Raw genomic sequence first — 27,513 nt, forward strand, 5'->3', positions numbered from 1 at the left:
AAGAAAATAAAGCACATTTTCGTTTTCATGAATTTTTACGATATAGCCAGTTGACGATAGCCAATTTTGACTTTGTGGATATGGTAACTAGTGCTAACCCAGAAGGAGTTGCAACATTTGAAGTATCAAGAAGAAAGTATTCAACCTAGCTACCTTGCTGTTTCTATGTGTACGTATGAATCTTTATGAATATCAGTATTTGGAACCTAACTACTATACTACTTTAGCAACGTTAGCAAGTTAGCTACCTAACGGTTAGCCAGCACAGAGTAACCGATGCAATTCAAAACACGCTGTAGAATTATCGGTAGCTTTCTAGCTAGCTAGCTACCGTTGTTATACCAGAAAGCATGCCGTACATCCCATATGCGGATGTAAAGTGAATACGAAAATCTATCAAAACTAGTCAACTGTCTCTAATCTCATATGTTCATGTTTTATTTTTAAATATCTGATGAGACCGATCTCTAGTAGTGTTGTCAGCTAGCTAACGGCTAACTAGCTAACGTTATTTATTTGAAATTTTGCATGATGAAATCTTTTGAGATGCACGATCTCGTTTTCAAGATGCAAATGGAAGGTGTTAATCCGTTGAATGGCCACAGTTTGGTCTAGTAACGCAACTTTCAAATTCACAAGCTGTCAGTGTTTAGCTAGCTGGCCAGATGTTTGCTAAGATGTTTCCTAGGTGCTAATTACTAGCCTACACATTTAATGTTTACAACCCTCTCGGGAAATTGACATGGCTGTTATTTGATCAACACAAATAATAAACCTGTTATCTTCATGCATGGTTCCACCACAGCTCAAGATGACAAGCATTTCCCTCCTGAGGAGTTGAAGCGCTGGAGCTCGCCTGGCCTTGAACATGAATTCACCAGAGGACACTTCTTCCTTTTCCACTCAGAAGACCTCAAATTGGACCGACCACCAAACATCCACTCCACAGCCAGGACTTAGTCCTGCTAGCCCAGTTCAAACACCTGTTTCAACCAACCCTGCTAGCCTGTCTCAATCACTAATTCCACCCCAGATACAGAGGACCACAGAGAAAGGAACCTCTGATGCATCACAGCCACACGGTGAACGGCGCAAGAGGGGGAGGCCACCCAAAGACAAGAAACCTCATACTGTCCCAGAACATCACATCCAGTCCACTTCAGATTCAGACCCATGTTCACAGCCAGAGGAACAGCGTAACGAAGGGTCCCATCTCTGTAGTCCATCTGTAGAACAAGGAGATACAACCAGCCATAATGTTCTAATTGCTGGAGATCACACATATTCACTGACCAGAGAGCTAGAGTCTGAACCATTTATTTCACCCCAGAAACAGAGGACCACAGAGAAAGGAACCTCTGATGCGTCACAGCCACACGGTGAACGGCGCAAGAGGGGGAGGCCACCCAAAGACAAGACGCCTCATACTGTCCCAGAACATCAGATCCAAACAGATACACACCCATGTTCACAGCCAGAGGACCAAACAGAGGCTGAGACACAGTCCTTGACACCCAACTCACCTGCGCCTGGCCTTGAGGACAGGTGTCCGGCACCGGTGACAAAGAGGAAGTATACAAAAAAATCGGAGACCCCTAAGGTAGACCAGTCGCAGGAGATCCAGTCCCCTTCAGATTCAGACCGATGTTCACAGCGAGAGGAACAAAATAATGCTGTCACAGTGACACAGCCCCTGTCATCCAACTCACCTGTGCCTGAGGACAGGTGTCAGTCATCGATGAGGAAGTATACAAAAAAATCAGAGAGCCCTAAGGTAGACCAGTCGCAGGAGACTGACCAGTCGCAGGAGATCCAGTCCCCTTCAGATTCAGACCCATGTTCACAGCGAGAGGAACAAACGAATGCTGTCACAGTGACACATCCCCTCTCATCCAACCCACCTGTGCCTGAGGACAGGTGTCAGCCACCTGATGCCCAAACAGAGGTTGAGACACAGCCCCTGTCACCCAGCCCACCTGTGGGCACCTCTGAACTACCATCCCCCACCAAGGATTTCCAGAGGGTACAGCGTAACGAAGGGTCCCATCTCTGTAGTCCATCTGTAGAACAAGGAGATACAACCAGCCATAATGTCCTAATTGCTGGAGATCACACAGACTCACTGACCAGAGAGCTAGAGTCTGAACCATTTGTTTCACCCCAGAAACAGAGGACCACAGAGAAAGGAACCTCTGATGCGTCACAGCCACACGGTGAACGGCGCAAGAGGGGGAGGCCACCCAAAGACAAGACACCTCATACTGTCCCAGAACATCAGATCCATCAGGCCCTAACAGATACACACCCATGTTCACAGCCAGAGGACCAAACAGAGGCTGAGACACAGTCCTTGACACCCAACTCACCTGCGCCTGGCCTTGAGGACAGGTGTCTGGCACCGGTGACAAAGAGGAAGTATACAAAAAAATCGGAGACCCATAAGGTAGACCAGTCGCAGGAGATCCAGTCCCCTTCAGATTCAGACCGATGTTCACAGCGTGAGGAACAAAATAATGCTGTCACAGTGACACAGCCCCTGTCATCCAACCCACCTGTGCCTGAGGACAGGTGTCAGCCACCTGATGCCCAAACAGAGGTTGAGACACAGCCTCTGTCGACTGTGGGCACCTCTGAACTACCATCCCCCACCAAGGATTTCCAGAGGGTACAGCGTAACGAAGGGTCCCATCTCTGTAGTCCATCTGTAGAACAAGGAGATACAACCAGCCATAATGTCCTAATTGCTGGAGATCACACAGACTCACTGACCAGAGAGCTAGAGGCTGAACTATTTGTTTCACCCCAGAAACAGAGGACCACAGAGAAAGGAACCTCTGATGCGTCACAGCCACACGGTGAACGGCGCAAGAGGGGGAGGCCACCCAAAGACAAGACGCCTCATACTGTCCCAGAACATCAGATCCATCAGGCCCTAACAGATACACACCCATGTTCACAGCCAGAGGACCAAACAGAGGCTGAGACACAGTCCTTGACACCCAACTCACCTGCGCCTGGCATTGAGGACAGGTGTCCGGCACCGGTGACAAAGAGGAAGTATACAAAAAAATCGGAGACCCCTAAGGTAGACCAGCCGCAGGAGACTGTAAGAAATTGGAAGAAGACATCTAAGGTAGTCCAGTCACAGGAGACTAACCATTCGCAGGAGACTGACCAGTCACAGGAGATTAACCATTTGCAGGAGACTGACCAGTCACAGGAGACTAACCATTCGCAGGAGACTGACCAGTCACAGGAGACTAACCATTCGCAGGAGACTGACCAGTCACAGGAGACTAACCATTCGCAGGAGACTGACCAGTCACAGGAGACTAACCATTCGCAGGAGACTGACCAGTCACAGGAGACTAACCATTCGCAGGAGACTGACCAGTCACAGGAGATTAACCATTCGCAGGAGACTGACCAGTCACAGGAGATTAACCATTTGCAGGAGACTGACCAGTCACAGGAGATTAACCATTTGCAGGAGATTAACCATTTGCAGGAGACTGACCAGTCACAGGAGATTAACCATTTGCAGGAGACTGACCAGTCACAGGAGATCCAGTCCCCTTCAGATTCAGACCCATGTTCACAGCGAGAGGAACAAACGAATGCTGTCACAGTGACACATCCCCTCTCATCCAACCCACCTGTGCCTGAGGACAGGTGTCAGTCACCGATGAGGAAGTATACAAAAAAATCGGAGACCCCTAAGGTAGACCAGCCGCAGGAGACTGACCAGCCGCAGGAGACTGACCAGCCGCAGGAGATCCAGTCCCCTTCAGATTCAGACCCATGTTCACAGCGAGAGGAACAAACGAATGCTGTCACAGTGACACATCCCCTCTCATCCAACCCACCTGTGCCTGAGGACAGGTGTCAGCCACCTGATGCCCAAACAGAGGTTGAGACACAGCCCCTGTCACCCAACCCACCTGTGGGCACCTCTGAACTACCATCCCCTACCAAGGATTTCCAGAGGGTACAGCGTAACGAAGGGTCCCATCTCTGTAGTCCATCTGTAGAACAAGGAGATACAACCAGCCATAATGTCCTAATTGCTGGAGATCACACAGACTCACTGACCAGAGAGCTAGAGGCTGAACTATTTATTTCACCCCAGAAACAGAGGACCACAGAGAAAGGAACTTCTGATGCGTCACAGCCACACGGTGAACGGCGCAAGAGGGGGAGGCCACCCAAAGACAAGACACCTCATACTGTCCCAGGACATCAGATCCAAACAGATACACACCCATGTTCACAGCCAGAGGACCAAACAGAGGCTGAGACACAGTCCTTGACACCCAACTCACCTGCGCCTGGCCTTGAGGACAGGTGTCCGGCACCGGTGACAAAGAGGAAGTATACAAAAAAATCGGAGACCCATAAGGTAGACCAGCCGCAGGAGACTGACCAGTCGCAGGAGATCCAGTCCCCTTCAGATTCAGACCGATGTTCACAGCGAGAGGAACAAACGAATGCTGTCACAGTGACACATCCCCTGTCATCCAACCCACCTGTGCCTGAGGACAGGTGTCAGCCACCTGATGCCCAAACAGAGGTTGAGACACAGCCTCTGTCACCTGTGGGTACCTTGGAATCCCCATCCCCCACCAAGGATTTCCAGAGGGTACAGCGTAACGAAGGGTCCCATCTCTGTAGTCCATCTGTAGAACAAGGAGATACAACCAGCCATAATGTCCTAATTGCTGGAGATCACACAGACTCACTGACCAGAGAGCTAGAGTCTGAACCATTTGTTTCACCCCAGAAACAGAGGACCACAGAGAAAGGAACCTCTGATGCGTCACAGCCACACGGTGAACGGCGCAAGAGGGGGAGGCCACCCAAAGACAAGACACCTCATACTGTCCCAGAACATCAGATCCATCAGGCCCTAACAGATACACACCCATGTTCACAGCCAGAGGACCAAACAGAGGCTGAGACACAGTCCTTGACACCCAACTCACCTGCGCCTGGCCTTGAGGACAGGTGTCTGGCACCGGTGACAAAGAGGAAGTATACAAAAAAATCGGAGACCCATAAGGTAGACCAGTCGCAGGAGATCCAGTCCCCTTCAGATTCAGACCGATGTTCACAGCGTGAGGAACAAAATAATGCTGTCACAGTGACACAGCCCCTGTCATCCAACCCACCTGTGCCTGAGGACAGGTGTCAGCCACCTGATGCCCAAACAGAGGTTGAGACACAGCCTCTGTCGACTGTGGGCACCTCTGAACTACCATCCCCCACCAAGGATTTCCAGAGGGTACAGCGTAACGAAGGGTCCCATCTCTGTAGTCCATCTGTAGAACAAGGAGATACAACCAGCCATAATGTCCTAATTGCTGGAGATCACACAGACTCACTGACCAGAGAGCTAGAGGCTGAACTATTTGTTTCACCCCAGAAACAGAGGACCACAGAGAAAGGAACCTCTGATGCGTCACAGCCACACGGTGAACGGCGCAAGAGGGGGAGGCCACCCAAAGACAAGACGCCTCATACTGTCCCAGAACATCAGATCCATCAGGCCCTAACAGATACACACCCATGTTCACAGCCAGAGGACCAAACAGAGGCTGAGACACAGTCCTTGACACCCAACTCACCTGCGCCTGGCATTGAGGACAGGTGTCCGGCACCGGTGACAAAGAGGAAGTATACAAAAAAATCGGAGACCCCTAAGGTAGACCAGCCGCAGGAGACTGTAAGAAATTGGAAGAAGACATCTAAGGTAGTCCAGTCACAGGAGACTAACCATTCGCAGGAGACTGACCAGTCACAGGAGATTAACCATTTGCAGGAGACTGACCAGTCACAGGAGACTAACCATTCGCAGGAGACTGACCAGTCACAGGAGACTAACCATTCGCAGGAGACTGACCAGTCACAGGAGACTAACCATTCGCAGGAGACTGACCAGTCACAGGAGATTAACCATTCGCAGGAGACTGACCAGTCACAGGAGACTAACCATTCGCAGGAGACTGACCAGTCACAGGAGATTAACCATTCGCAGGAGACTGACCAGTCACAGGAGATTAACCATTTGCAGGAGACTGACCAGTCACAAAAATCGGAGACCCCTAAGGTAGACCAGTCGCAGGAGGTAGACCAGTCGCAGGAGGTAGACCAGTCGCAGGAGACTGACCGGTCGCAGGAGACTGACCAGTCACAAGAGAGTGAGGATTTGAGCAAGAGGAAGCATGCATCTAAAACGTCACAGACCTCCAAGGTAGCTCAATCACAGGAGACTGTCCAGTCACAGGAGACTGTCCAGTCACAGGAGACTGTCCAGTCGCAAGAGACTGTGAGGAAGTGGAAACATACTAGAAAGTCACATAGCCATAAAGTAGACCAGTCACAGGAAACTGTGGGAAATAGGGAAAAGACATCTGAAATATCGCTGAAACGTAAGCTACAGTCACAAGTGGAGACTGTAAAAAAGAAAAAATATACTAAGAAATCAAAGAGCCATAATGTAGTCTTTGCCAACCCCATCTCACTCCCTGTGCTATCTGCAGACCTCTCCCCCAGCGTTTCCTCCTCCACACACAACCCTCCTGCTGTCCCAAAGAGAAAACATAGAAAAAAAACACAGAGCCACAGGGTAGACTCTGAGATCCTCTCTTCATTCCCTGTTCTATCTGCAGAACTCTCTTCTGGCCTAAAGAGGAGCCTCTCTCCTACTCTCAGGCCTCCTGGCGTCTCTTCCTCGACAAACACACCTAAGAGAGTCAGAACGACAAGCACACCTAAGAGAGTCAGAACGACAAACACAAACACACCTAAGAGAGTCAGAACGACAAACACAAACACACCTAAGAGAGTCAGAGGCAGAACTAAGGTGGTCCAGCAGCAGATGTGTCTTAGCTCCACCCCAGGCCCCAGATCCTCCATAGGAACAGTCAACCCCTTCTCTGTCTCTCTGTCTCCCCTGGTCCCCAGCTCTAAGCCAGACAGCCCTCAGAACGCCTCACCTATCACCTGGAAGCTGTTAGAACATCTAGACAAGGTACTGTATCTTTATCAACACTGAGTCGAAACAGACGTGACATTATGCACTGAGAGACAATTTGCCTTGACAATGGAGAATCTCCATTGAAAAGGAGTTTTAGTCCAGGCTTATTCTCTGTAGAGTAGTAAATGCTTAAACTATTCAATATTCAGTAACTTTCTCTCTTTCAGAATCCAGAGCCAGACGGAGCTGTACCCAGCAGTAAACCTTGGGGTAAACCCAGAGGTCGACCAAGGAAGGACCCGGCTGGAGTGAAGGGAGTGAAGAAGGACCCGGCGGGAGTGAAGGGAGTGAAGAAGCCGGCTGGAGTGAAGGGAGTGAAGAAGCCGGCTGTAGTGAAGGGAGTGAAGAAGCCGGCTGTAGTGAAGGGAGTGAAGAAGCCGGCTGTAGTGAAGGGAGTGAAGAAGCCGGCTGTAGTGAAGGGGGTGAAGAAGCCGGCTGTAGTGAAGGGGGTGAAGAAGGCGGCTGTAGTGAAGGGGGTGAAGAAGGCGGCTGTAGTGAAGGGGGTGAAGAAGGCGGCTGTAGTGAAGGGAGTGAAGAAGGCGGCTGTAGTGAAGGGAGTGAAGAAGGCGGCTGTAGTGAAGGGAGTGAAGAAGGCGGCTGTAGTGAAGGGAGTGAAGAAGCCGGCTGTAGTGAAGGGAGTGAAGAAGCCGGCTGTAGTGAAGGGAGTGAAGAAGCCGGCTGGAGTGGAGAGAGTGAAGAAGCCGGCTGGAGTGGAGAGAGTGAAGAAGCCGGCTGGAGTGGAGAGAGTGAAGAAGCCGGCTGGAGTGGAGAGAGTGAAGAAGCCGGCTGGGGTGGAGAGAGTAAAGAAGCCGGCTGGGGTGGAGAGAGTGAAGAAGCCGGCTGTGGTGAAGGGAGTGAAGAAGCCGGCTGTGGTGAAGGGAGTGAAGAAGCCGGCTGGGGTGAAGGGAGTGAAGAAGCCGGCTGGGGTGAAGGGAGTGAAGAAGACGGCTGGGGTGAAGAAGCCGGCTGTAGTGAAGGGAGTGAAGAAGGCGGATGTAGTGAAGGGAGTGAAGAAGCCGGCTGTAGTGAAGGGAGTGAAGAAGGCAGATGTAGTGAAGGGAGTGAAGGACCCGGCTGTAGGGAAGAGAGTGAAGGACCCGGCTGTAGGGAAGAGATTGAAGGACCCGGCTGTAGGGAAGAGAGTGAAGGACCCGGCTGTAGGGAAGAGAGTGAAAGACCCGGCTGTAGGGAAGAGAGTGAAGGACCCGGCTGTAGGGAAGAGAGTGAAGGACCCGGCTGTAGGGAAGAGAGTGAAGGACCCGGCTGTAGGGAAGAGAGTGAAGACTCAGTGTGGTAAGAAGGTGAAGACTGCAGCAGAGGGAGGTTCCCAGACCTGCAGCTCAGAGGGGCCTCCAGCCAAGCACAGACGTAGAAGCAGGAAGGGTCTTACAGCAGAGGGAGTGGAGAGAGTCGGGCTGCAGAGCGACGACAGCACCAGCTCTCAGCCAATCCAATGCTCCAGACCACGGTTTGAGCTACTGGAGTTGGACTCACCGGACGAAGACACAGGAGATGCCTCCCTGTCCTCAAACCTGTCCATCGAACTGAGCCTACAGGAAGACCACTTGTCATCACTTCCTCTTGAAGAGGAGGAAGAGCAGGAGGATGAGGAAGATCTGCCCAGTTTCTTAAATAACACAAGTGAGTTAGTGTGATTGTGTGGATGGTTGATAAACTCCCTCCCTGACATGACGCCTGCAAAAATTGTACATTGTTTTTAATTACACTGAACAAAAATATAAACGCAACATGCAAGAATTTAAAAGATTTTACAGTTCATATAAGGAAATAAGTCAATTGAAATAAATGAATTAGGTCCTAATCTATGGATTTCACATGACTGGGAATACAGATATGCATCTTTTGGGAACAGATACCTTAAAACAAAAGGTAAGAGGATGTGGATCAGAAAACCAGTCAGTATCTGGTGTGACCACCATTTGCCTCATGCAGCGCGACACATCACCTTCACATAATTGATCAGGCTGTTGATTGTGGAATGTTGTCTCACTCCTCTTCAATGGCTGTGCAAAGTTGCTGGAAATTGTCGGGAACTGGAACACGCTGTCGTACACGCCGATCCAGAGCATCCCAAACATGCTCAACGGGTGACAGTCTGAGTATGCAGGCCATGGAAGAACTGGGACATTTTCAGCTTGCAGGAAATGTGAAAAGATGACATGGGGCCGTGCATTGTCATGCTGAAACATGACGTGATGGCGGTGGATGAATGGCTCAACAATGGCCTCGGGATCTCTTCACGGTATCTCTGTGCATTCAAAATGCCATCGATAAAATGCAATTGTTTTCGTTGTCCGTAGCTTATGCCTGCCCATACCATAACCCCACCGCCACCATGGGGCACTTTGTTCACAACGTTGACATCAGCAAACTGCTCGCCCACATTTGAAACTGGGATTCATCCATGAAGAGCACACTTCTCCAGCGTGCCAGTGGCCATCGAAGGTGGGCATTTGCCCACTGAAGTCGGTTACGACGCCGAACTGCAGTCAGGTCAAGGTCCTGGTGAGAACGACAAGCATGTAGAATAGCTTCCCTGAAACGGTTTCTGACAGTTTGTGCAGAAATTTGTTGGTTGCGTAAACCCACAGTTTCATCAGCTGTCAAAGTGGCTGGTCTCAGATGATCCAACAGGTGAAAAAGCCAGATGTGGAGGACCTGGGCTGGTGTGGTTACACATGGTCTGCGGTTGTGAGGCCGGTTGGAAGTACTGCCAAATTCTCTAAAACAAATTTAGAGGTGGCTTATGGTAGAGAAATTAACATTGCATTCTCTGGCAACAGCTCTGGTGGACATTCCTGTAGTCAGTATACCAATTGCACGCTCCTTCTCAACTTGAGACATCTGTGGCATTGTATTGTGACAATTGCACATTTTAGTGGCCTTTTATTGTCCCCAGCACAAGGTGCACCTGTGTAATGATCATGCTATTTACTCTTGATATACCACACCAGTCAGGTGGATGGATTATCTTGGTAAAGGAGAAATGCTCACTAACAGGGATGTAAACAAATTTGTGCACAAAATTGGAGAGAAATAAGCTTTTTGTGCTTATGGAACATTTCTGGGATCTTTTATTTCAGCTCATGAAACATGGGACCCACACTTTACATGTTGCGTTTATATTTTTGTTCAGTATATAAATAATTATTTGTCTCTTTCAGAGCCGCTGTCCATAACAGAGGGAATATGTGTTTGGTGCAAATTTAGAAACTATCCTTTCTGGCCGGCAATGGTGAGTGTGGATCTGTGCTCCCAACAACATGAAACGATGAGATGTGGTGGGGACATGTTAGAGCTGACAACAACTCTTCTCCTCAGGTGAAAAGCGTGAACCGGAAGATGAAGAAAGCCAGCATTGTGTTTATTGACAACCTGCTGTTTGACAAGAAGAGGATACGAAAAGGGTAGGAACCCCAAAACTCTGTTTAACCCATTTCCACTGTCATTCTTTAGTAATGAACCTTTGTTTCCGATATTAACCATGTTTTTTCCGTTTCTTTTCCAGCTTCTCTGTGGCCCTAAAAACATTGAAGCCTTTTGACTGTGAAGAGGCTGATCAGCTTGTGGTAAGGTTTTTAAACTCTTTTAAGAATACTGTCTCCATACAACTAATATATAGTATAGATAGAGCTGTTTTTGTATATGTATTCCTGGTGACTGGTGTGTTGTTTGCTGTCGTCTGTAGTGTAAAGCCAGAGAGAGTTATGATGCTGCCATCAAATGGTGCCTGGAGCTGATCGCCGACTATAGAATCCGTATCGGTAAACAATTCTACTACGCTTCTCTTAGAATGAGCACTTATGCGCCTGTTTTCCGGACCCTGAGGAAGTTCATTATGTGTGTGTTGTGTTTTCCTTGATGTTTTGTGTTGTCTTTGCAGGATGCGGCTTCACCGGCTCCTTCATTGAGTACTTTTCTGATGACATAAGTAAGTTCATGTCTATTAGATGTTGACACTTTGCTATTCAATGTTTAACTTCAGCTCAATGCTGCCTGTTCTTAATTTAAGATGGTCATTATAATACAACAGAATCTATTCTCTAACTGACCTGACTAAATATAATATGTGTGAAATGCTTGATAATGTATGTGATATCAACAGAGAAGTATGTTTTTTTGGGTGATTTTAAATATTTATTTTTATTTTTTTTATTTTTTTTCACCTTTATTTAACCAGGTAGGCTAGTTGAGAACAAGTTCTCATTTGCAACTGCGACCTGGCCAAGATAAAGCATAGCAGTGTGAACAGACAACACAGAGTTACACATGGAGTAAACAATAAACAAGTCAATAACATGGTAGAAAAAAAGAGAATCTATATACAATGTGTGCAAAAGGCATGAGGTAGGCAATAAATCGAATAATTACAATTTAGCAGATTAACACTGGAGTGATAAATCATCAGATGATCATGTGCAAGAAGAGATACTGGTGTGCAAAAGAGCAGAAAAGTAAATAAATAAAAGCAGTATGGGGGTGAGGTAGGTAAATTGGGTGGGTAGTTTACAGATGGACTATGTACAGCTGCAGCGATCGGTTAGCTGCTCGGATAGCAGATTTTTAAAGTTGTTGAGGGAGATAAAAGTCTCCAACTTCAGAGATTTTTGCAATTCGTTCCAGTCGCAGGCAGCAGAGAACTGGAAGGAAAGGCGTCCAAATGAGGTTTTGGCTTTAGGGATGATCAGTGAGATACACCTGCTGGAGCGCGTGCTGCGGGTGGGTGTAGCCATCGTGACCAGTGAACTGAGATAAGGCGGCACTTTACCTAGCATAGCCTTGTAGATGACCTGGAGCCAGTGGGTCTGACGACGAACATGTAGTGAGGGCCAGCCGACTAGGGCATACAGGTCGCAGTGGTGGGTCGTATAAGGTGCTTTAGTAACAAAACGAATGGCACTGTGATAAACTGCATCCAGTTTGCTGAGCAGAGTATTGGAAGCTATTTTGTAGATGACATCGCCGAAGTCGAGGATCGGTAGGATAGTCAGTTTTACTAGGGTAAGTTTGGCGGCGTGAGTGAAGGAGGCTTTGTTGCGGAATAGAAAGCCGATTCTTGATTTGATTTTGGATTGGAGATGTTTGATATGAGTCTGGAAGGAGAGTTTGCAGTCTAGCCAGACACCTAGGTACTTATAGATGTCCACATATTCTAGGTCGGAACCGTCCAGGGTGGTGATGCTAGTCGGGCGTGCGGGTGCAGGCAGCGAACGGTTGAAAAGCATGCATTTGGTTTTACTAGCGTTTAAGAGCAGTTGGAGGCCACGGAAGGAGTGTTGTATGGCATTGAAGCTCGTTTGGAGGTTAGATAGCACAGTGTCCAAGGAAGGGCCGGAAGTATATAGAATGGTGTCGTCTGCGTAGAGGTGGATCAGGGAATCGCCCGCAGCAAGAGCAACATCATTGATGTATACAGAGAAAAGAGTCGGCCCGAGAATTGAACCCTGTGGTACCCCCATAGAGACTGCCAGAGGACCGGACAACATGCCCTCCGATTTGACACACTGAACTCTGTCTGCAAAGTAGTTGGTGAACCAGGCAAGGCAGTCATTAGAAAAACCGAGGCTACTGAGTCTGCCGATAAGAATATGGTGATTGACAGAGTCGAAAGCCTTGGCCAGGTCGATGAAGACGGCTGCACAGTAATGTCTTTTATCGATGGCGGTTATGATATCGTTTAGTACCTTGAGCGTGGCTGAGGTGCACCCGTGACCGGCTCGGAAACCGGATTGCACAGCGGAGAAGGTACGGTGGGATTCGAGATGGTCAGTGATCTGTTTGTTGACTTGGCTTTCGAAGACCTTAGATAGGCAGGGCAGGATGGATATAGGTCTGTAACAGTTTGGGTCCAGGGTGTCTCCCCCTTTGAAGAGGGGGATGACCGCGGCAGCTTTCCAATCCTTGGGGATCTCAGATGATACGAAGGAGAGGTTGAACAGGCTGGTAATAGGGGGTGCGACAATGGCGGCGGACAGTTTCAGAAATAGGGGGTCCAGATTGTCAAGCCCAGCTGATTTGTATGGGTCCAGGTTTTCCAGCTCTTTCAGAACATCTGCTATCTGGATATGGGTAAAGGAGAAGCTGGGGAGGCTTGGGCGAGTAGCAGCGGGGGGGGCGGGGCTGTTGGCCAAGGTTGGAGTCGCCAGGAGGAAGGCATGGCCAGCCATTGAGAAATGTTTGTTGAAGTTTTCGATTATCACGGACTTATCAGTGGTGACCGTGTTACCTAGCCTCAGTGCAGTGGGCAGCTGGGAGGAGGTGCTCTTGTTTTCCATGGACTTTACAGTATCCCAGAACTTTTTGGAGTTAGAGCTACAGGATGCAAATTTCTGCTTGAAAAAGCTGGCCTTTGCTTTCCTGACTGACTGCGTGTATTGGTTCCTGACTTCCCTGAACAGTTGCATATCGCGGGGGCTCTTCGATGCTATTGCAGTTCGCCACAGGATGTTTTTGTGCTGGTCGAGGGCAGTCAGGTCTGGAGTGAACCAAGGGCTATATCTGTTCTTGGTTCTGCATTTTTTGAACGGAGCATGCTTGTCTAATATGGTGAGGAAGTAACTTTTAAAGAATGACCAGGCATCCTCAACTGATGGGATGAGGTCAATATCCTTCCAGGGTACCCGGGCCAGGTCGATTAGAAAGGCCTGCTCGCAGAAGTGTTTTAGGGAGCGTTTGACAGTGATGAGGGGTGGTCGTTTGACCGCGGACCCGTGGCGGATACAGGCAATGAGGCAGTGATCGCTGAGATCTTGATTGAAGACAGCAGAGGTGTATTTGGAGGGCAGGTTGGTCAGGATAATGTCTATTAGGGTGCCCATGTTTACGGATTTAGGGTTGTACCTGGTGGGTTCCTTGATGATTTGTGTGAGATTGAGGGCATCAAGCTTAGCTCAGGAAGAAAAAAAACTTCAAACTGTAACCAGTGCCTGCAACCTGGATCAGGTTCTCAGTCAATCTACCAGGGTAGTTACAAACAGCATGGAAATTAAATCATCAACATGTATTGATCACATCTTTACTAATGCTGCAGAAATTTGTTTTAAAGCAGAATCCAAATCCATAGGATGTAGTGATCACAATATAATCGCCATATCTAGGAAAACCAAAGTTCCAAAGGATGGGCCTAATATAGTGTATAAGAGGTCATACAATAAGTTTTGAAGTGATTCATATGTTGATGATGTAAATAATATTTGCTGGTCTGTGGTGTGTAATGAGGAGCAACCAGATGCTGCACTTGACGCATTTATGAAACTACTTATTCCAGTTACTATTTAGCACACATCCATTAAGAAAATGACTGTAAAAACTGTTAAATCCCCTTGGATTGATGAGGAATTGAAAAATGTATGGTTGAGAGGGATGAGGCAAAAAGGTATGGCAGTTAAGTCTGACAGCCCAACTGATTGGCAAACGAATTGCAAATTAAGAAATCATGTGACTAAACTAAAGAAAAATAAACTACAGTATGAAACAAAGATACATTATATAAAGAATGACAGTAAAAAGCTTTGGGGCACTTTTAAAATGAAATTGTGGGGGGAAAGCCAACTCGGCTCATTCATTCATTGAATCAGATGGCTCATTCATCACAAAGCCCACTGATATTGCCAACTACTTTAATTACTTTTTCATTGGCAAGATTAGCAAACTTAGGGATGACATGCCAGCAACAAACACTGACACTACACATCCAAGTATATCAGACCAAATTATGAAAGACAAGAATTGTACTTTTGAATTCCGTAAAGTCATTGTGGTAGAGGTGAACAAATTATTGTTGTCTATCAACAATGACAAGCCACCGGGGTCTGACAATCTGTATGGAAAATTGCTGAGGATAATAGCAGACGATATTGCCACTCGTATTTGCCACATCTTCAATACAAACCTACTAGAGAGCGTGTGCCCTCAGGCCTGGAGGGAAGCTGAAGTCAGTCCGTTACCCAAGAATAGTAAAGCCCCCTTTACTGGCTCAAATAACCAACCAATCAGCCTGTTACCAACCCGTAGTAAACTTCTAGAGAAAATTGTGTTTGACTGAAATGACTGCAACACTTAACAAAGAGCTGGAGTTAGTTTCAGAGTGGGTGGTAAGGAATAAGTTAGCCAATGCTATTTCACAGTAAACAAATTGACAACAGAATTTCAGCAGGCTTATAGGGAAGGACACTCAACAAGCACAGCACTTACACAAATGACTGATGATTGGCTGAGAGAAATTGATGACAACATGATTGTGGGGGCTGTCTTGTTAGACTTCAGTGCAGCTTTTGACATTATCGATCATAGTCTGCTGCTGGAAACACTTATGTGTTTTGGCTTTACACCCCCTGCTGTAATGTGGATAAAGAGTTACTTGTTTAACAGAACACAGAGGGTGTTCTTTAATGGAAGCCTATCAAATATAATCCAGTTAGAATCAGGAATTCCCCAGCGTAGCTGTTTAGGCCCCTTGCTTTTTACATTTTTTACTAACGACATGCTACTGACTCTGAGTAAAGCCAGAGTGTCTATGTATGCGGATGACTCAACACTAAACACATCAGCTACTACAGCGACTGAAATGACTGCAACACTCAACAAAGAGCTGCAGTTAGTTTCAGAGTGGGTGGCAAGGAATAAGTTAGCCCTAAATATTTCTAAAACTAAAAGCATTGTATTTGGAACAAAACACTCACTAAATCCTAAACCTCAACTAAATCTTGTAATAAATAATGTGGAAATTGAGCAAGTTGTGATGACTAAACTGCTTGGAGTAACCCTAGATTGTAAACTGTCATGGTCAAAACATATTGATGCAGTAGTAGCTAAGATGGGGAGAAGTCTGTCTATAATAAAGCGATGCTTTGCCTTCTTAACAACACTATCAACAAGGCAGGTCCTACAGGCCCTAGTTTTGTCGCACCTTGGCTACTGTTCAGTCGTGTGGTCAGGTGCCACAAAAAAGGACTGAGGAAAATTGCAATTGGCTCAGAACAGGGCAGCACGGCTGGCCTTTGGATGTACACAGAGAGCTAATATTAATAATATGCATGTCAATCTCTCCTGGCTGAAAGTGGAGGAAAGATTGACTTCATCACTACTTGGATTTATGAGAGGTATTGAAATGTTGAATGCACCGAGCTGTCCATTTAAACTACTAGCACACAGCTCAGACACCCATGCATACCCCACAAGACATGCCACAAGAGGTCTCTTCACAGTCCCCAAGTCCAGAACAGACTATGGGAGGCACACAGTTCTACATGGAACTCTATGCCACATCAAGTAACTGACGCAAGCAGTAAAATTAGATTTAAAAATAATAATAATAAAAAAACACCTTATGAAACAACGGGGACTGTGAAGCATCACAAACATTGGCACAGGCATACACACACACGATAACATATGCACTATACATACAGTTGAAGTCTGAAGTTTACGTACACCTTAGCCAAATACATTTTAAACTCAGTTTTTCACAATTCCTGACATTTAATCCTATTAAAAATGATTTGTCTTAGGTCAGTTAGGATCACCACTTTATTTTAAGAATGTGAAATGTCAGAATAATAGTAGAGAATGATTTATTTCAGCTTATTTTTTTTCATCACATTCCCAGTGGGTCAGAAGTTTACATACACTCAATTAGTATTTGGTAGCATTGCCTTTAAATTTTTTAACTTGGGTCAAACGTTTCGTGTAGCCTTCCACGAGCTTCACACAACAAGTTGGGTGAATTTTGGCCCATTCCTCCTGACAGAGCTGGTGTAATTGAGTCAGGTTTGTAGGCCTCCTTGCTCGCACTCACTTTTTCAGTTCTGCACACACATTTTCTATAGGATTGAGGTCAGGGCTTTGTGATGGCCACTCCAATACCTTGACTTTGTTGTCCTTAAGCCATTTTGCCACAACTTTGAAAGTATGCTTGGGGTCATTGTCCATTTGGAAGACCCATTTGCGACCAAGCTTTACCTTCCTGACTGATGTCTTGAGATGTTTCTTCAAGATATCCACATAATTTTCCTCCGTCATGATGCCATCTATTTTGTGATGTGCACCAGTTCCTCCTGCAGGAAAGCACCCCCACAACATGATGCTGCCACCCCCATGCTTCACGGTTGGGATGGTGTTCTTCAGCTTGCAAGCGTCCCCCTTTTTCCTCCAAACATAACGATGGTCATTATGGCCAAACAGTTCTATATTTATTTCATCAGACCAGAGGACATTTCTCCAAAAAGTACGATCTTTGTCCCCATGTGCAGTTGCAAACCGTAGTCTGGCTTTTTTATGGCAGTTTTGGAGCAGTGGCTTCTTCCTTGCTGAGCGGCCTTTCAGGTTATGTCGATATAGGACTCGTTTTACTGTGGATATAGATACTTTTGTAACTGTTTCCTCCAGCATCTTCACAAGGTCCTTTGCTGCTGTTCTGGGATTAATATGCACTTTTCGCACCAAAGTACGTTCATCTCTAGGAGACAGAACGCGTCTCCTTCCTGAGTGGTATGACGGCTGCGTGGTCCCATGGTGTTTATACTGGCGTACTGTTGTTTGTACAGATGAACGTGGTACATTCAGGTGTTTGGAAATTGCTCCCAAGGACGAACCAGACTTGTGGAGGTCTACAACATTTTTTTTTTTTTTCATTTTCCCTTTTGCTTGACATCATGGGAAAATCAAAGAGTCACCGAGTTTGAAGGTAGGCCTTGAAATACATCCACAGGTACACCTCCAATTGACTCAAATGATGTCAATTAGCCGATCAGAAGCTTCTAAAGCCATGACATAATTTTCTGGAATTTTCCAAGCTGTTTAAAGGCACAGTCAACTTAGTGTATGTAAACTTCTGACCCACTGGAATTGTGATACAGTGAATTATAAGTGAAATAATCTGTAAACAATTGTTGGAAAAATGACTTGTTTCATGCACAAAGTAAATGTCCTAACCAACTTGCCAAAACTATAGTTTGTTAACAAGAAATTTGTGGAGTGGTTGAAAAACGAGTTTTAATGACTCCAACCTAAGTGTACGTAAACTTCTGACTTCAACTGTACTCATGGATTTAGTACTGTAGATATGTGGTAGTGGTGGGGGCCTGAGGGCACACATTGTGACTGTATTGTAATATTTTGTCAAATTGTATAAACTGCCTTAATTTTGCTGGACCCCAGGAAGAGAAGCTGCTGATTTGGCAGCAGCTAATGGGGATCCATAATAAATGCAAATAAAGGTGACGGATGGATAAATAACCTGCCTGATCCACCAACAGGCTGTCCTGTGAGGAGACGTTATCCTCAGAGTACCTCTGACATCAACTTCCCCAGTAAGCTGATGTTGGAGGAGCAGTTTTTAACCTCTGACCTTGGGGAGGAAGAGGAGGAGGGCAGCGGCCGGCAGGAGGAGGAGAGGAGGAGGAAAAAGAGGAGGAGGAAGCTGCTGCCTGACCGCTCCAAGGCAGCACGTAACCGTGCCAATGAGAAACTGGTGGACTTCATCGTTAAGCAACGCCGGGTGGAGACACGCCTTCTAGTGAGTCCCAGGCACTCAATAGGCTCTCTTCTCTGTCTGTCAGTATCAGATTTTCTCCCTTCATTCCCCTCTCTCCCTCATTTCTCTTTCTCGCTCTCTCCCTCCTTCCATCCTCTCTCTCCCCATCTCCATCTCTCCCCTCCAGGGTGTGATCAGGTCTCTCTATATATGATAACCTCTCTCTCTCCTCCAGGGTGTGATCAGGTCTCTATATATATGATAACCTCTCTCTCTCCTCCAGGGTGTGATCAGGTCTCTATATATATGATAACCTCTCTCTCCCCTCCAGGGTGTGATCAGGTCTCTATATATATGATAACCTCTCTCTCCCCTCCAGGGTGTGATCAGGTCTCTCTGTATATGATAACCTCTCTCTCCCCTCCAGGGTGTGATCAGGTCTCTCTATATATGATAACCTCTCTCTCCCCTCCAGGGTGTGATCAGGTCTCTCTGTATATGATAACCTCTCTCTCACCTCCCCCCCCCCAGGGTGTGATCGGCGGGCAGCAACAATCTAAGTGGCTGCGATGGTTCCTGGCAGCCAGTCGGTCAGTAGTGGACACCTACCTGGAGGATGAGGACCAGCTGGACCAGGTGTATCAGTACCTGAGGGGGGTGTATGAGACCGCCCCCCTCACCGCACCCTGCCTGGCTGACGTTGACCGCATACGTCTCGTCCTGGACGTCCTCTTACCTGAGGTCACAATGCAATAGGAAACAACTTTATTGTCCATCGACACACACATTTATTTTTGCTGTGTGTGTTTTATATTCCACTTTACTGTTGAATTAGTTTAAATTAAATTATTCTAAAGTTTTCTTCTCCTGCAGGCTATTATCTATGCCATAGCTGGAGTGGACAAGTTGTCACTGGTGAAGGCAGAGGACAAATACCTAAAAGGGCCCTGTCTGAGTAAAAGGTAAGAGAGGAGTAGTGTGTGAGCCCACTGAACTAAAGCCTAGGCATTAGCTTGGGGAGCTAACCCAAGTCAGGTTTAACACACCAGTTCCCACATCTGTTTTCTTGTCCCTCCTTCCTGTCCTCAGGGAAAGAGAGGAGTTTGATTGGATGATCGAGCAACAGATGAAAATGAAAGCATCGATCGGTCATCGTCCTGTGCACTGAACACCACACTGCCTACTTTGGCTTCCGGCCGTCAGACTTCAGCCCAGATGAAATCCCAGGGCGTGTTGTATAGTGCTTTACCTTCAAATGTCATTTCTGATTGAGACGACATCTGCAGCGTTTTACCGTGAATGTGAAAATCCTGGGAGGACGTACACCGCAGTTTAGACCCACTACCACAGTATTTTATCCATCATGGTTGCCCGTTAAGGCTGGATTACTGTAAATTCTGTAAATACTGGTCTATTTTTATATGGAAAAGGAATGTCTTTTTTTTTTTAAATAGTAATATTTTAATTCCTCTTCCTGTTTGAATTCTTGTCTAATTATGTGGCTATGTAAGGTTAGCTTGTCGATACCTTCATCTATACCTATTTCTTGGTGACAGGCATATAACATTCTGAATGTGAATCATGTCAGCTCAATAAAGCTTCCTCAGTCATCTAGTTTGCTTCTTATTGGTATATTGAGTCTCAAATGGCACCCTATTCTCTTCATAGTGCACTTTTGACCAGGGCCCTACTAGTGCACTATATAGGGAATAGCGTGTCATTTAAGATACAACCCATGACTTGCAATGACAGTACAGGAATGAGACTATTCCCCCATGACAGGTCAAAATGAATGCATGCAAGTCTGGTAATGGATTTTATTTATATATTTATAACTACAAAAAATATGTTGCTTGTCTAATGTCTCATCAATCATGGAATTCACAAGACACTTTCTGGTTGCTATGCTACAGGTGTTGGTGGATTTCCTCATGCAACTCCAGTCAATCTGTGTCATTGTAAAATATCAACTCGTCTCAGGCTTGGAAAACAGCCTTCAGAGACTACCAACATTTTGGCAAAACATTTCAATATAATTCTTTAAGTTTAAACAGCATGTACAGTGCTTTGAATGTAATACACAGAAAATACCACCTTTAGCCATATTGCTACAATCACTATGGTGATACACTGACGAAAAACAGAAACATTAGCTGCTTCTCACTGAGTTGAAAGGCGGAGAGCGAGTATGTGTGTGTCTCAAATCCTCCTGGAATCCAATGTCTTTAAAGTCCAATAAGGGTGGTCCTCTCGTTCGCATACCAAATGGCACCCTATTCCCTATATAGTGCACTACTTTTGTCCAGATAGAGCCCTGGTCAACAGTAGTGCACTATATAGAGAATAGGGTGCGATTTGGGATGCTCATGGTTCCTTCAGAGATTTGATGTGGGCACAGAGTTTGAGGGCGGGGCCTAGTTTTGATATTCATAGCTGTCATCAAGTGGTTCTCTGTCAGCAATAGGAGGGCCTGGCCGTCAATCTCCTGGGAACGTAACTCGTTGGATATGTCCCGCCTACCTAGAGGAGGAGAGGGGGACAAATGAGGAAGGTGGAGAGAGAGTTGTGACCTGAGAGGGAAAAACTCATGGCCCCAGGCATATTGTATAAGATATGTGCATCCATTACAGTTCAAGCAGCTTTGAATCCCAAGTGAAGCCATAAAGATACCTGGTAGAGAGTTGATCTGGAGCAGACTTGTTCCACACTCCACTTGTGTTGGATTTTCACTACAGTCTTTTCCTGCGATCTGTCCATAAGAGGGACTGAACGTCTCTCTCCTCCCTGCTCTCTCCCTCTCTCTGTCACCCTCTCTCTTCTCTCCCTCTCTTCATGCCGATGCAGCCTGGTGATCATGGGGACAGGGGGCTCTTCTTCCTCCTCTTCCCCCTCTCCCCTCAACCTTCTCTGGGCCTCATCAGAGCCGTAGGGCCACTTCATCTGCAGTGGAAGTAACAACATGATCACGATCAGACATTTCCCCATATAATGCTTTAGAGGGACAACAGTTTGGGGTTTCATAGGTAGATCAGATAATTGCAAATTTGTTTATCACGTCTGTCTAACTGATCTAGCCTCGTTCCAGATTTGTTTGTGCTGTTTTGCCAGCTGTCTTACCATGATTGGCATTATCAATGATCATAGGAGTTGGCTAAACGTACGGACAGGCTGTGACTTCGGACCTGTCTAAGGAGGAAGTGTTCTCTGGAGCCCCCGTTGATCCTCCCCGGGGGTCGTCCTCTCCTGCCCATCGGCCTGTGGCCCCAATGACTGGCCTTGTCCACCTTCAACTCGCTCAGATGCTTAGTACAGCTCACATTGAACCTGACAGAGTGGAGGGAGAGAGAGAGAGAGACAATCGGAGGAACAGAAAGATGGAAAGTTGAGGTCTGTGTATGGTTTCTGGAGTTTAGCCATCCAGGAGAGATATTCCACTGAACACAAAAACATTCCAAGAATTGTAGTCTGGGTCTCTTGAATTCCCCTTGATCCTGGATGGTAAAAAGTACATATGGCTACTGGCTACAAGTCCACATATGTATTCCAGGGGCTTCATCTGGGTTGGGGAATAGTGTTTGGGTGAATTTGGGTAACTTTCCCAGTATCTTTTAATTTTTCAGATTTTTGGGGGGGAAGACTCCTGGAATCAGGAGGGAATAACCAGGAAGTCCAGGAATCTTCCAACTGGGATTTCTGGAAAACCTGGGAATTTTGTGAAAGTTACTGGTATTGTGCAGCCCTATGAGGAAAACTGGACTGACCTGACACAGGTCAAGGAGCAGAATCGTTTGGATCGGAGGAAGGTGTGAACGTAGTCTCTCTTCCCACAGAACTCACACTGCAGCATGTCTACCAGGCCCTCAGCATCAGGCTCTACAGTACAGCAGGAGAGGACACACTGTTAGAAGGATGGACTGACACATGGACGGATGGACACACTCGCATGCTCGCAGGTATTCACACACCACACACACCGTCCAGGGTGAGGATATCATCCTCATCATCACTCATGTCTGAGTCACTGGAGTTGTCTGGCTGCTCAGCATCCACCAGGCTCTCTAGCTCTCCATCCCTATTGGTTCTCATCTCAGATGCTAGACCCCCATTGGGTCTCATCTCAGGAGCCAGGTCCTCATTGGTTCTCACCTCCCAGGCTTCAGGAAGCGTGGTCTGCTGCTCTGCCCCTAAAGACGAACGGCCCACCTGAGGCAGGAAGGAACACACCACTGAATCTATGACTGGTTTACATAACAATATACTGCTATGGAGGGCTGAACAACATGTTAACCAACAACCAGTAGGAGAGGAGACTGCTTGGTCAAGAGGACGTTTGATATATGGGGGGGTTGTGGTTGGGGCTTCAAGATGCAGTGTTCTACTACTGTCCAAGATTGACTCGGGGTTGAATGCACAATCCACCATTCAGTGAAGAAGGGTGAGGGAGGATGGTGACTATTAGGTTACTGTCCATGCCTTTGGGGAGTAGAACAAGGCCGGAAGTGTTTAATATAAGGAATTTGAAATGATTTATACATTTACTTTTGATACTTAAGTATATTTAAGTATATTTAAAACCAAATACTTTTAGACTTTTACTCAAGTAATATTTTACTGGGTGACTTTCACTTTTACTTGAGTCATTTTTTTATGAAGGTATTTTTACTTTTACTCAAGTATGACAATTGGGTACTTTTTCCACCACTGTGCATTACACTGTGAACGGGTGACTACTAGGCGACTATCCATGCCTTTTGTGACCAGTAGTAGTGTGCTCCTGTAGTGTACACTGTGGAGCTTCCACCAGGGAACATACCGGGAATGGTACCGGGAGGAACGGCTACAGGGCCTCTCTGACGACTAACACGTCAGAGTTAGGGAGAAAGGGGGAAGCCAGGGCGATGGGGTGCAGCTGCCAGTGGGATCCTGCTGTGGTCTGCTGGATGATGTGCTGATGGGGCGCCCCCTTGTGACTGGGAGGACAGTGCAGCTGGTTCTTGACCAATGCATGGGATTGGACAGGAGTGTACGATGCTGGAATGGCAATAAAACCATGTGAACAGACATGAGGGGTTGGATACATGTAACAAACCCACACTAAACCCTGCACTGGAACAAAACCCTGCACGACCTGTGGATCCTCAGGACCAGTACTGCCTAACATTGATTCAATCCAATAGAGCACAACAGTTATAACCATGGTGACTGACTTACCAGGCGCGATAAGCTGGTTTGCTGATGTTAGCCGAGTGACGTCGGCCGGTTGGGTCTTGGCTCCAGGGGTGTCTGTCGAGGGGTCAGACTGCTGGCTGGACCTCAGGGGACAGAGGGACATCTTGGGCAGTGAGCTGACCAGGACATGGGCCTGGGGCCGGGAGGACGGCTGCGACATGACACTCTGGTCAGTGGCCAAAGCCCCGGGGAGGTGGGACCACACAGCCAGGCTCTGGACCTAAGAGAGGAGAGAAGACACACGCGTTATAGGTAAATATTACTTACATACATCCAATGTCTTTGAGCAGGTACTGGATATCATATATGTGGGTATGGTGTCCCTCAGGGCTCCACATTGGGGCCTCTACTGTTCCTGATATATTGACTACATGACCAAAATTATGTGGACACCTGCTCGTTGAACATCTCATTCCAAAATCATGGGCATTAATATGTTAAGTTGGTCCCCCCTTTGCTGCTATAACAGCCTCCACTCTTCTGGGAAGGCTTTCCACTAGATGTTGGAACATTGCTGTGGGGACTTGCTTTCATTCAGCCACAAGAGCATTAGTGAGGTTGGGCACTGATGTTGGGCGATTAGGCCTGGCTATCAGTCGGCATTCCAATTCATCCCAAATGTGTTCGATGGGGTTGAGGTCAGAGCTCTGTGCACGCCAGTCAATTAAAAAAAATATATATATATTTCACCTTTATTTTACCAGGTTGAGAACAAGTTCTCATTTACAACTGCGACCTGGCCAAGATAAAGCAAAGCAGTGCGACAAAAACAACAACACAGAGTTACACATGGGATAAACAAACGTACAGTCAATAACATAAGAGAAAAGTCTATGTACAGTGTGTGCAAATGGAGTAAGATTAGGGAGGTAAGGCAATAAATAGGCCATAGAGGTGAAATAATTACAATTTAGCATTAACACTGGAGTGATAGATATGCAGATGATGTGCAAGTAGAGATACTGGGGTACAAAAGAGCAACAAAAAAAGAAAAACAATATGGGGATGAGGTAGTGTGCTATTTACAGATGGGCCGTGTACAGGTACAGTGATCGGTAAGCTGCTCTGACAACTGATGCTTAAAGTTAGAGAGGGAGATATAAGACTCCAGCTTCAGTGATTTTTGCAATTCGTTCCAGTCATTGGCAGCAGAGAACTGGAAGGAAAGGCGGCCAGAGGGGGAATTGGCTTTGGGGGTGACCAGTGAAATATTCCTGCTGGAGCGCGTGCTACGGGTGGGTGTTGCTATGGTGACCAGTGAGCTGAGATAAGGCGGGGCTTTACCTACCAAAGACAGCCAACGAGAGCATACAGGTCGCAGTGGTGGGTAGTATATGGGGCTTTGGTGACAAAATGGATGGCACTGTGATAGACTATATCCAATTTGCTGAGTAGAGTGTTGGAGGCTATTTTGTAAATGACATCGCCGAAGTCAAGGATTGGTAGGATAGTCAGTTTTACGAGGGTATGTTTAGCAGCATGAGTGAAGGAGGCTTTCTTGCGAAATAGGGAGCCAATTCTAGATTTAATTTTGGATTGGAGATCCTTAATGTGAGTCTGGAAGGAGAGTTTACAGTCTAACCAGACACCTAGGTATTTGTAGTTGTCCACATATTCTAAGTCAGAACCGTCCAGAGTAGTGATGCTAGGCGGGCGGGCGGGTGCGCGCAGCAATCGGTTGAAGAGCATGCATTTAGTTTTACTAGTATTTAAAAGCAGTTGGAGGCCACGGAAGGAGTGTTGTATGGAATTGAAGCTCGTTTGGAGGTTTGTTAACACAGTGTCCAAAGAAGGGCCAGATGTATACAGAATGGTGTCGTCTGCCTAGAGGTGGATCAGAGAATCACCAGCAGCAAGAGTGACGACATTGATATATACAGAGAAAATAATCGAGAGTTGAAGTCGAGAATTGAGAGTCGAGAATTGAACCCTGTGGCACCCCCATAGAGACTGCCAGAGGTCCGGACAACAGGCCCTCCAATTTGACACACTGAACTCTATCTGAGAAGTAGTTGGTGAACCAGGCGAGGCAGTCATTTGAGAAACCAAGGCTATTGAGTCTGTCGATAAGAATGTGGTGATTGACAGAGTCGAAAGCCTTGGCCAGGTCGATAGAAGACGGCGGCACAGTACTGTCTTTTATCAATGGCGGTTATGATATCGTTTAGGACCTTGAGCATGGCTGAGGTGCACCCATGACCAGCTCGGAAACCAGATTGCATATATTCTTCCACACCGATCTCGACAAACCATTTCTGTATGGACATCGCTTTGTGCATGGGGGCATTGTCATGCTGAAACAGGAAAGGGCCTTCCCCAAACTTTTGCCACAATGTTGGAAGCACAGAATAGTCTAGAATGTCACTGTATGCTGTAGCATTAAGATTTCCCTTCACTGGAACTAAGGGGCCTAGCCCGATCCATGAAAAACAGCCCCAGACCATTATTAATCCTCCCCTAAACTTTATAGTTTGCACTATGCATTGGGGCAGGTAGCGTCCTCCTGGCATCCGCCAAACCCAGATTCGGCCGTCGGACTGCCAGATGGTGAAGCGTGATTCATCACTCCAGAGAACGCGTTTCCACTGCTCCAGAGTCCAATGGTGGCAAGCTTTACACCACTCCAGTCAACACTTGCATTGCCCATGGTGATCTTAGGTTTGTGTGCGGCTGCTCGGCCATGGAAACCCATTTCATGAAGCTCTCGGTGAACAGTTATTTTGCTGACGTTGCTTCCAGAGGCAGTTTGTAATTCGGTTGCAACCAAGGACAGACGATTTTTACACTCTTCAGCACTCGGCTGTCCCGTTTTGTGAACCTGTGTGGCCTACCACTTTGCGGCTGAGCCGTTTTTGCTCCTAGATGTTTCCACTTCACAATAACAGCACTTACAGTTGACCAGGGCAGCTCTAGCAGGGCAGTAATTTGATGAACTGACTTGTTTGAAAGGTGGCCTATGAAGGGGCCATGTTGAAAGTCACTGAGCTCTATAGTAAAGCCATTCTACTGCCAATGTTTGTCTATGGCGATTGCACGGATGCCTGCTGGATTTTCTACATCTGTCAGATATAGATATATACCACCTGTCCACACGTCTAGCCATGAAATACCAAGTCAAATATATACCACACGTCTAGCCATAAAATACCAAGTCAAATATATGCTACCTGTCCACACGTCTAGCCATGAAATACCAAGTCAGATATATATCACCTGTCCACATCTAGCCATGAAATACCAAGTCAAATATATTCCACCTGTCCACATCTAGCCATGAAATACCAAGTCAGATATATGCCACCTGTCCACATATCTAGCCATGTCAGATACCGCAGATGCCTTTATCCAAAGCGACTTACAGTGATCACATAGGCCTACATTTTTTTATATAAAAATAGTATTAAATGTATTTGTCGTCCAGGTATATAAATGACATCTCGGTAATAGTGAGATGTGAACTTCTGCCGTGCTTTCTGACGACAGGCTAGCTAGCCTGCCAGGCATATAAAACCTGGGGCCTGTTGCACAAAACTAGGATAAGGGATTAAGCCAGGATATCTTGGTGATCCTGGCTCAATTGATCCGTAATCCGGTTGCACTAAAGATGGATAGGGGGCAGGAGGATATGTTATGGTATAAATTACCATGGAGATTTATTCTGTGGAGCTAGCCTGCTCCAGACCAGGCTAAATTCCAGGATCTATTTAATCTCATCCCTAATGTCAGTCAGCAGTCACCACAAATGGAAACCAAT

General features: G+C 46.7%; 1 protein-coding gene and 1 pseudogene across 2 annotated transcripts; one reads left to right on the top strand and one right to left on the bottom strand.

The window, feature by feature from the left end:
* On the top strand, window positions 1-20,144 carry LOC139550184 (serine/arginine repetitive matrix protein 2-like). Of its 2 annotated transcripts, none has more exons than XM_071360886.1 (13): window positions 1-169; window positions 806-5,701; window positions 6,125-7,030; window positions 7,204-8,677; window positions 10,222-10,292; window positions 10,379-10,464; window positions 10,566-10,626; window positions 10,746-10,821; window positions 10,941-10,988; window positions 18,313-18,572; window positions 19,062-19,271; window positions 19,404-19,492; window positions 19,620-20,144. In XM_071360886.1, the coding sequence occupies exons 2-13, from the start codon at window positions 869-871 to the stop codon at window positions 19,696-19,698; spliced, it is 8,193 nt and encodes a 2,730-aa protein (XP_071216987.1). In that variant the 5' UTR covers window positions 1-169; window positions 806-868; the 3' UTR covers window positions 19,699-20,144. The 2 variants fall into 2 exon arrangements, with proteins under 2 accessions (XP_071216987.1, XP_071216986.1); XM_071360885.1 differs by having other exon boundaries at window positions 2-169; window positions 6,107-7,030.
* LOC139551382 (polyhomeotic-like protein 3) overlaps window positions 19,968-27,513 on the bottom strand; it is a 13,055-nt pseudogene continuing 5,509 nt past the window's right edge.

Source organism: Salvelinus alpinus, chromosome 23 (genome assembly GCF_045679555.1).
Source record: "Salvelinus alpinus chromosome 23, SLU_Salpinus.1, whole genome shotgun sequence".
NCBI lineage: Eukaryota > Metazoa > Chordata > Actinopteri > Salmoniformes > Salmonidae > Salvelinus > Salvelinus alpinus.